The sequence below is a fragment of the Ziziphus jujuba genome, chromosome 7 (genome assembly GCF_031755915.1).
Source record: "Ziziphus jujuba cultivar Dongzao chromosome 7, ASM3175591v1".
Lineage (NCBI taxonomy): Eukaryota > Viridiplantae > Streptophyta > Magnoliopsida > Rosales > Rhamnaceae > Ziziphus > Ziziphus jujuba.
In genome coordinates, this window is record NC_083385.1 from 14,747,416 (window position 1) to 14,757,811 (window position 10,396).

The 10,396-nt window shown below is 33.5% G+C and overlaps 2 protein-coding genes across 2 annotated transcripts; one reads left to right on the plus strand and one right to left on the minus strand.

The window, feature by feature from the left end:
• The first annotated feature begins 1,665 nt into the window (after window positions 1-1,665).
• On the plus strand, window positions 1,666-4,900 carry LOC107425111 (uncharacterized). The gene is made up of 2 exons (XM_016035037.4): window positions 1,666-2,885; window positions 3,648-4,900. The coding sequence occupies exons 1-2, from the start codon at window positions 1,707-1,709 to the stop codon at window positions 4,413-4,415; spliced, it is 1,947 nt and encodes a 648-aa protein (XP_015890523.3). The 5' UTR covers window positions 1,666-1,706; the 3' UTR covers window positions 4,416-4,900.
• A 1,100-nt stretch (window positions 4,901-6,000) lies between these two features.
• On the minus strand, window positions 6,001-7,983 carry LOC107425110 (transcription factor bHLH93). Its single transcript, XM_016035036.4, has 4 exons — window positions 7,053-7,983; window positions 6,738-6,908; window positions 6,463-6,630; window positions 6,001-6,336 (listed from the first exon to the last, which is right to left on the minus strand). Exons 1-4 carry the CDS (start codon window positions 7,656-7,658, stop codon window positions 6,250-6,252), a joined length of 1,032 nt encoding a protein of 343 aa, XP_015890522.3. The 5' UTR covers window positions 7,659-7,983; the 3' UTR covers window positions 6,001-6,249.
• Between the last annotated feature and the right edge of the window lie 2,413 nt (window positions 7,984-10,396).

Here is a 10,396-nt window from a genome sequence, read left to right on the forward strand (position 1 = left end):
CACAATTAGTACAAAGAAGTTAAACGCATAATATACATGCGCAAGGATTTTTTTTTTTTTTCTTTTTGGGTTTATTTTTATTTATTTTTTCAATTATCATAAAAAGGGTTAAATATACTAGTGAAGCTGCATATTCTATCACAGTCATTTTTACTATAAGTAATGGTGATATTATCTTGAAGCATCATAACTGGATTAAGCAAAATCAAAGCCAAAACAAAAAGCGAATAAGGAGCATATAAGAAAAAGGAACAGATAGCACACGAGATAAAAAGAAAGTAGGTCTTTGCCTCCTCAAGGCAGATAGATCAAATAGCTGATGATGTTGATTTAGTGGGGTACTTCAAACACAACAAATCCATCCAAGTACTTTGTTCTATGATTTGTAGTTTTAGTGGATTTCATTGCAAAAATAAAAAAGTTAGGTATAACTTATAAATCATATAAAAGGAATATGGAGAGTGATCAGTGAACATTTTTGGTTCATTCATTATTCTCCCTTCTTGCCTTGCCCCCTTTTTTTTTTTTTTTTTTCCTTCCTAATGGCACACGGTGGATTAGATAAACAACTATTAACTAAAAGATGTACTTGTTTTTGGAATCAACCAGTATGCTTTTCCCAAATATGCAAAAGGGATATCATAAATTATTAATCTTTTATAAGGTTAATTATATATATAGGATTTCAAAATTGAGGATGTGAGATTGGGATGCCAAGCAAATCATAAAATTAATTAATTAGGTCATTACGTGTAATCTGTTTTCACATGAATATTTTAATGTGAGTTTTGTCGAGTTGCGTGGGAGAGATGCTTTTCCCAAACTCCTTTTACTATCTTTTACTTTCTTTTATTTTATTGGGCAGGTTATATATTTCTTTTGTCTCTGCCTCTCATGAAGATTCTAATACTTAGAAATTTAAAAACTGTGGATTCTATGTGCTTTTTTCTGGGAACTTCTTTTGGCACCTCCTGTTTCATATTGTACCTGGATAAGAGAGTATGAATATAAATTGTTTATGTAAGTTGGAGATGGCGATCCCCAATAGACCTTTGTTTGTCAGCTCTCTAAGAGCAGTATTTTCTTTTTGGTTTAGTTTTTGTTTATTCCAAGGACCTTATATCTGACTTCATTTTTTCTTGTGAATAAGGACCTCATATTTGACTTGTTTCTGAATTTTTTCTGTAATTTTTAATTGTTTAATAGTTAACTTTTTTGGACTTCCAGTCCTTGTAATGTTATATAATGATTTCATTTTTCTTGCTTTTTTTTTTTTAATTAAGTATAGTTATAAATATTAAAATAAATGCACATGTTAATTAAAGATGGTTTTTTGGCGTTAATCTTATGAATGGAACTTTCTGACCCTCCTGATAAGGTTGAACGTAGGGACTTCACCTTCTACCACTAAAAAATAAAAAAATAATTAACAAAAGAAGTTTATACATCCTCAAATTTTCAGAATAAAAAATAGTTTCAAAGTACAAAAGTTCCTAATAATATTTTATTTCTTATTTCAAATTATTTGGACTTATTTATTTTATTTTATTTTATTTTTTTGTGTTTTTCAATAATCATGGATTGTTAATCGTTATAACGAGCCCATAACTAAAAAGCCCACGGAGTCCATCAAACATGTGGTTAAGTTGTGCGAATAATTTTGGGTCCTTCGAAAGCCCACTTTCGCAATTTAAAATTTGAATTATATGAATTTTCCCTCTCATAAGCTCCGACAAGAATTGAAGAAAGACCACCATCTGTTCGACAAAATGCCCAATAGAGACTCCGTCGTCAATACAGTACGTCCTACAATTCTCCGAAGGTCTCCAAGATTTGTCCGACAGAAAATCATTTCAGATAAAGGGGAAACTACGCCTCTCAGAAAATCTTCCAGGCTTGCCAATCGGAATAAGAGCTCCGCAGAATCCGATACCCCCAATTCTTCCAAGTTCAACTCCAGAAAGAATCCGGTAAGCTCTTCAAATCTTTCCCTCAGCTCCGCAAAAACCACTCCGAAGAAATCCAACAAAGGTTTTTTGGAAAATGTTTCAAGAAAATCAAGTAAATCCAATGACGGTTCCAGAAATTCTGGAAATACAGGTTCTTTTATGAAAAAATCAACCGTATCGAAAAATGGGGTCGACGGGGTTCAGTCTCTCAGACGGTCTTCGAGGATTTCTGACAAAAGTAACGCCCTGGTTTATAAATATAAGGATTGCCCAGAGAAAATTTGGAAGAAATCGGGTGATTCTGATAATAGGTCGGGAAGTTTTGCGCATTTAAGTTGGGGATCGACGAAATCTGCAAGATTGTCTGATGGGGTGGATGGAAATCGAAGCCTTAGACGGTCCCCGAGATTTTCCAAGAAGGAAAACAATGTTGACGATTCCAAGGAGAAGACTAACAGGGCCAAAAGTTGCGATTCAACGAAATCTCCAAGATTGTGTAATGGCGTGGATGGAATTGGAAGCCTTAGACAGTCTACGAGATTTCCGAAGAAGGAAAACAATGCTGAAGATACCAAGAAGAAGATTAAAAGCCCCAAAGGCATTTCAAATGGTTCCAAGAATAAGGTGGAGTCATCAGAGATTGATGAAGCTGGAGTGGGTGTGGATTCATGTGAAAAATTTGTGACAAAATGTGAAAAGGCAACGAGGGAGAGTTCTTTTGGGGCTAAAGCAGTTAGTACCAGAGGCAGAAAGCGGAAAACTCTAGAATTAGATGATAGATGTAGAGAAATTGGGGTTAGCAGGAAGAGAAAGCTAGATAAGCAGCAAGATAATGGGACTGTTCATGGATGGACAAAGCAGCAAGAATTGGCATTACAGAATGCTTATTTGGCTGCAAAGCCAACGCCGCATTTCTGGAAGAAAGTTTCGAAAATGGTATTTTTTCTGATATTTTTGATGCCCCAATATATGTCTGAAAATCTATTTCCACATTATTAGCTGATGCTAATTATAATGTTGAAAGAGATAACGACTGCTAAAAATGAAGTTTCCCCATGTTGTTGTTCTAGTGGAACTAGGAATACTCCAAGGCATTCTTTCTTTTTGTTTCTGTAGAATTGTCTTTTTTCCTGTAAATGTAACTAAATCTAGTATTAGTCATAGGCAGAAAGTTAGACTTGTAAAAGATAGGTTCGTGTTCACCCCAATGAGTGACAAAGTTGGTTGCATGTTATAAATTAGCACAACTGAGAAATTTATGTGCAAAATTGTTACTATATAGTCTTGAAGATGAAGTAGCAGCCAGCCTGAAGTTGCATTGTAGCTGCTTTTGCTTGTTGAGGGAGTTGTTTTAATTGTGATTAAGGAGGCCTATGATTCTTCTATCCATGGATGCAGGTCTGGGTGGTGGTCCTTTTGCACCTTCCAGTTGCAGTGTCCAATCCTGGCCATTATGATTTTATACCCTTTTTTATCTGGAACATTTGAAAGTGTTTCTAATTTGGAAATCCAAGCTACCTCGGAACATTTCAACAATAAATTCATGCTTTGTTCTTAATAAATACATTTAGATTTGGGATTGTTGATATTATAAGTTTGAATCTGACCCCTTTACATGCATATGTTTTTTGTATGAAGGAGACTTTTCCATAATCATATTTTCCTCAACTGATGTATATGTACAAAACTCTGATGCAGGTGCCTGGAAAATCAGCACAGGATTGCTTTAATAAAATCCATTCTAGCCATGTAACCCCACCTCAACCAAGGCCTCTTTCAAGGGCAAAGACGAGAACAAATTCATCTCCTCTTCGACAATTTCGGCTATCAGCTAGTAAACTACTTAAGCCCACCACTGTGAAAGTTAAGAGGCCAAGTCACGGTAGACGAAAGAGTCATCTTGCGCATAAAAATGTGCGGCAATTGTTACAGAAGAATTACTGCATGAACCAAGATCATGAGGTGGATTTGTTTTCAGTACTTGAACCCAACTTGGATATATCTACTAAACATTTTCAGCCTAGTGCCATACTTTCTACCCCAGAGAATTTACAAGAAAAGAAGCAATTGTTTCACAAGTGCAATGAGACATCTTCTTCAGGACATAAGAAGCCGCTCTCAAGGTTTAGCGATTCACGTGGAACAGCTCTTTTTAGTCCCCCAGTACTGAAGCAGGTCAAAAACAGGGTGTTACATGAGAAGTACATTGATCAATTACATAGCAGGGAAGCTAAGAGAGTAGCATCGTCTCAACGGTCCAGAAAATCCACTTCTATGAAAGATGGAAAAGCATGCCTTGTTGAGAAAGTGGATGTCATAAGAGCAGCAAAAATTGCCCTGGTTTCTGATGCAAGGGAAGCTATAGATAAACTTCAAAATATACAGGCAATTGCCATGAGTGTCTCTTCAGATTTGGACGATGAAGTTTCAAATAGCGATAATGACGATGCTGAAGATGAAATTTAGAATTTCTTTTCATTTTTTCAGCTTAAATGTATCAAAATAATTTTCAGAGTTACCTTTTTCTTTATCAATACTGATAGAAGAGGCAAAAGTCTAGCTGCTAACTTTGGATCTAGGAAAAACTATTAGTTTAAGCTGTAATGTGAGAGTTAGGTGTAAAGCCTAATTACTGTTTTTTTAATAGTAAGCTCTCACTTGACCACAGCGGTAATGATGGTGATGGCTCTCTACTCAATCTTGGCAGATGATTTTCTCCCATGATTTTTAAACATTTTTTTTGTGAATTAATTTGTCTATTTTTGGATGTTTGGTGTCTTTGTCAAACAATGCTTCTCACAAAAGAAGCCAAACATAGGAGGATAAGTCAAGCAAAACCTTGGGCCTAGTGCATTTTCATTGTTTTCTTTGGAGCCTTGAGGGCTGCCACAGTAATTCCATGGTCCTTCACGTAACACATCTTGTGTTGTGAACTTTTACTGTGAGAAAAAAGCACTTTCTCTCTCTGCAGGTTAACAATTATTACAATCATCCAAAACTTTATTGGAAAACAGATATACATAAATCTGTTCCATAATTATAATTTTTGTTCTTTGTTACCCCATGTATCCTGCAAAATTATTACTGCTGAATGATTTCTTTTTTATCAAAAGATTTGATAAGGTTTTAGTTCTTCCATGTTGCTTTCTATTTCTTTGCCTCAAAACTCTTTGTAAGCTGTTGCTCTCGCAAGAGACAGAGACGTCAATGAAAATTTGCTTCATTTAACTAAAAATAACATCCTTTTCTTGAAGTTTAAATTAATTTTGTAACTTCCAATTAAACATTGCTTGTTGCGCTGTAGATTAAGATGTTTATTAAGCATTCTAAATTGTAACATAGATTTTGGGATTGAATCCTAAAGCCCTAAAAGCTCAGCAAATGGGCTAAAAGCACTTTCTATAATATTCGACAAAAAAATAATAATAATAATAAAAATTAAAAGTGATTTTTAATAAGCTTCTTTTAAAGAAATCACCTATTTATTGATTCCGAAAGAAGCAAAAAATAGGAGAATCACTCCTTAGAGTAAGAAGGTTTTCTTGAAGAATCATTCACCAAACAGGCCCTAAGTGTGAAAACAAACATGTGCAAGTTTTTTTTTTTCTGCTTTTTAAGGATAAATTAAACAAAATAGTAAAAACTGTTACAGAATAATTGTGGGCTTGAAGAGGCTGTTTGTCTGAAGAGAAAAAGAATATTTGATGGTATCCTGTGATTAGGAAGATATGTCTAATCAATATGCAGCTTGTCCTCCAACATGATTAGATTATTCTTGTTGCTATATATATGTTTTTAGTTTATTATTGGTGTTTCAGACATTTTTATATGATTCAGCAGGATTCTCTTCCTCCATTCAAATTATTGGTTTTTGGATGTGATTCAAAATAGTAACAAGAATACCAATAATTATTTCTCTATGCACAAATGAAAAAAAAAATAAATAAATAAAAGAAAAAGAAAGAAATTTGACGATTCGCCAAGTCCTGCACATATATACATTCCCAAAACATTCTAATTCCATATAATATTCGAATAAAAAAAAAAAAAAGGAAGGAAAATAGTCTCTATTTCTTATTTAAATATTCTTCAAATATGGGTTAGATGTTTCTGAAAACAAATTATGATCCCTTTCTTGTTAAAAGATTCTCCAATCTGAGTAGGTTACAAATGGTAAGCTATTGGGATGGATCTAATCAAAATGCACAATACTTATTGAAAATACATTATTAATACAACTTTCTCACATCCTCAAAAACAGTGTTAAAAATAGATTTATTACCATCAATTGATAGTTCTTCTACAAACATCTTCCTCCATACCCTGCATTTCTGAATAATGCTTCTTTTATCTCTTCAGAACTGATCAAAGTGCTCTGCTCAGCACCCTGAACACCAGAAACAGGAACATTATATTAAATTTATAAGAAAGAAGAAGAAGAAGAAGAAAAAAATGATTATAATAAGTTATGCAAAGCAAATCAAGCAAAGCCACAGTGAAAGTACAAACAAACCTCGGAACACGAAGCTTGCAATGAGAAATCATTAAAGCAGCTTATAACACACTGTTGGATCTCAAGTCCTAAAGCTTCAAGTGTGTTCACTGTTGATACCAACAATCCTGGCTTGGCTGCACAGCATATATCAATTCTGGTATCCATGTCTCTCCTCTCCACATCAAACTGGAAACACATAATTTGTGGGAAAAAAGGAAACAAAAAAATAAGAAATTTGGTGAAGATTTTGATGGGTAATCTTCATCATTGACAGGGGTTGGTAAAGACTATACCTTTGGAGAATTTCTGACCAATACTTCATTTGGTTTTAGATCCTTGGATATACTCAGTAAGTTAATTTGATTTGTACTCTCTTCCATTCCTTCTTCTTGCAACTTATTGATTCTTTCAAGAAGCTCTTTCATATAATCTATTGTGTCTCCAAGAATAGATGTTCTGTCCATCTGTTTACAAAATACCCATATTGTTCTGTAAATTTTATTAATACTACAGAGAAAGAAGACCCAAAAAAAAAACTTAAGCTTCTAAATGGGTTGGCCAATCTTATAAAATACCAAAGCAAATGGAAAGCTTTATTAGAAGATTACCTTGCTTATTTTGGGCACTATTGATCTGAGCATGGAAAGTCTGTCATTTAAGCGCTTTCTTCTTCTTCTCTCTGCCATTAGGTTCTTTGAAGGCTGTCCTTCTAACTTCTTAGGCTTGCTTTTTTTCTCACCACAAATACCCATTTTGAAACCAGGATTGATTTCTCCATTTTGTTGTTGTTCCACGTCAACCAGGACTTTGCAGATGCTGTTCTTGCTTTCTTCCAAACAGCTGTGGTTTTCACTTCCAAGAAACCCAAAATCTTCCTCTTCCACCATTGATGGGTAATCTTCCTGGGATGGGAATGAGGAATCATTCTTGGCATATGGGGAGGAGTCAATCTCTGGCACTGAAAGAGCACCAACACCAACAAAAGGGTAAACTTGATCACCAAAAGGGCATTCAAAATTGGGTTCATTGTGAGCAGAGAACCCTCCAAATGGTGGATTTGAGGTACCCAGAACTGGGTTTTCTTCAAAAGAATCGAAGTTCCAACCATGGGAAAAGAACTGGTCACTAACCCCAGTTGAGTAAGAGCTCCAGTTAGACGTTTCTCTTCTCGGAGCCAGTAGTTCCTCCAGAAAACCATGCTGAGAAAGCTCCATATCTCTCTGTCTATGTAGCCAAGTTTTCTTTTTGTTAAGAAAGTTTGGAAACGGGGGAACATAGAGAAGGGCTTGAATAACTTGAAGCTACGATAAGCCTATAGTAATTGAAGGAACACAAATATATAATAAACACATACCGAAATGGCCCATATTTTTTATGATTTAATGCATTATAGGATGCAATGTAGTGTGTGTTTCTCTGAATAAGTGCCGATATAGAGCTAGATTGAGATTGAAATGGAATCTGCTTTTTTCTTCTTTCTCTCTCTCACTCTCAAGGCAAATTCATGTCTTTTGCACCGAATTATCAATCAGACAAACTTAATATATAATTCCCCATACCCTGAAAGCTTTGACCCGAACAGAAAAAAAAAAAAAAAATAATAATAATAATAAATAAATAAATAAATGAGTCATATAATTTATCAATGATTTGCATTATTTGGTTTTATTTTTTTATATCAAAATTTTAAAAATAAAATTTTTAATAATCAATATTTATATTCTTATTTAATATATAAATTTCATTGATAATTAGTCATTAATAATAGTAAATAATATTATTTTAAAAGAATTAAAAAAGAAGAAGAAGAAGAAGAAGAAGAAGAAGAAGAAGAAGGAGGGATAGAGAGCTAATATCATTGACTGTCAGGTATTCCTTCTCATTATTTCTATACATAATATTATATACCTCTAAGTAATAAGTAACGCTACTTTTTCCTTTCTCTTTGGGTAATAAGTATTACCACTGGATGAACAGAAATAATGCATTTTCCCTCTCTCTCTCTCTCTCTCTCTCTCCCCAGTGACCAAGCATGTAACAAAGTTAATATAAATTGTATAATAGGTTTATATTTGTACTCTCTGTAATTATTAGTGAGTGCACAATTTATTATTATTATTATTATTATTTCTTTTCCTCTTTTAGTGAAAAAAAATTCTATAAGAAATAGAAAAGTGAAAAAGCATATAGTTTAGATTCTTATTTTTTGGGTAAAATCAAAGAGTTTTTAGCCCTTTAATTTTATTGAGCTGGTAGTATAGGAACGTGCTAGATTATAGGATGATGATTATTTATTTCCAAATAAAGCTCTTTCCCGTTTATCAATTGATGACCTTGTACTTAGGATCTAAAATTAGAGAGAGTTTTTGGGCATGGACAATCCCTAAGGACATTATTATTTTAAAGCATTGCTGCTGAGACCTTGGGAATTGTGTTCTAAAATAATTTCTCAAATGCTGTTTCATTCTCATGGTGTGGCCTAAGGAGATCATGGCCAAAATACAATGTCCTTCCATATTCACGAGCAGCATCAGTTAGAGATTGACAAATCTCCAATGATGTGGATTCATGATAATAATGCATTATTAATGTTACATTCATAATAACTATAATTCTTTGTAAGCTGCCCATTATGTTTAACATTTTGATGCATGGTATTTATTTTATGTAAATTGGATTACATAAAATGTTCGATGTTGTCCAATAATATAGCATATGTCAGCAACTTATAAATTATGAACTCGCACGTAGATATTGCAAGCAATGGTTAAGATTTGAAGTTAATTAATTCTCTCTCTTTTTTAAAAAATAAATGTTAATTGATTCTCATAATTTCTAATATAATGAAACTTTCCTAAAATGTCAACAAGCAATGCCATTGAGTGAATATGAAATTTAAGTAAAATTATTGCTTTTAAGTCTAAAAACATAAAATCAATAAGTTATAAAAGTTGTGGACATCCACATTTGGAGTAAACTATAAATGTGTGTGTGTGTATATATATATATATATATAAGTTTTACTATGCGGGTATCTATATTGTACTAGTACCCGATTACAGTAGTTAGAAGTCCTGCCAAATTACACTGTATTGCAAGATAGAAGGACAGTATATATACATGGGGGGGAAGCACACAAGTACTATTTGCTGATTGAAAATCAAAACCTTTTTCATATTATATGCTTTTTTTAGCAGAGGCCGAGTCATCCCTCCTGCATCAACATGCTGTGATTGAAGACTGTTCCCAAGGTTTTACAGATTAAAAACTTCCTCACGGACATGGTGGGTATGATTAGATTTTTGCACTCATTGAGAAACATGATCAGATTGAATTGCCTGCAGAACATATTTGTCTTGACTCCTACAGCGAGCACATGCCAGGGGAAAAATAAATTAAATAAAAAAATAAAAAAAACAAAAAACAAAAACGCAGAGAATGCTTGCAAATGGCCGGTGAACAAGTGGATTAAATTTTTTAAGGGTCAAACAGTGCCTTTTTGGACACAAAGAATTGTCCTCTTATACTTGTCTAGTTCCCAAATACGATGATTATATATTTTTAAAATACATGTGAATTGACCAATTGTTCAAGTTGCTTGGAGTCCACACAATTACCTAGATTGATTGTAACTTACGAATACCCATGCCATAAGAAAAACAGGCTCGTATACAAAAGTATAAAATTTTTATTATGGTGTGCTTCAATGCTTATGGTATTGTGAGCATGCCAGTCATATTATCACTAATAGAATATTCTTTTATATTCTATTATTAGTAATACAGGACTCCCAAATATACATGCAAGTCCTATTATAATATTTTTGTACATATAATCATTAATTGGGTTCCATATTTTACTTGAAAATCACGAGGTTCCCCACAGAAGATCGGTTAGATTTGTCAAAAAAGAAAAAAGATGGGTGAGCTAATTTGTGTATAAATACTAGCCA

Bases quoted from the DNA above. Each gene is read 5' to 3' on its own strand.
- LOC107425111 (XM_016035037.4), top strand. From the start codon at position 1,707: ATGAATTTTCCCTCTCATAAGCTCCGACAAGAATTGAAGAAAGACCAC. The intron at 2,886-3,647 runs GTATTTTTTCTG...ACTCTGATGCAG, and splicing joins GGAAGAAAGTTTCGAAAATG to GTGCCTGGAAAATCAGCACA.
- LOC107425110 (XM_016035036.4), bottom strand. From the start codon at position 7,658: ATGGAGCTTTCTCAGCATGGTTTTCTGGAGGAACTACTGGCTCCGAGA. The intron at 6,631-6,737 runs GTATAGTCTTTA...ATGTGTTTCCAG, and splicing joins TGGTCAGAAATTCTCCAAAG to TTTGATGTGGAGAGGAGAGA. The intron at 6,337-6,462 runs GTTTGTTTGTAC...TCTGGTGTTCAG, and splicing joins TGCAAGCTTCGTGTTCCGAG to GGTGCTGAGCAGAGCACTTT.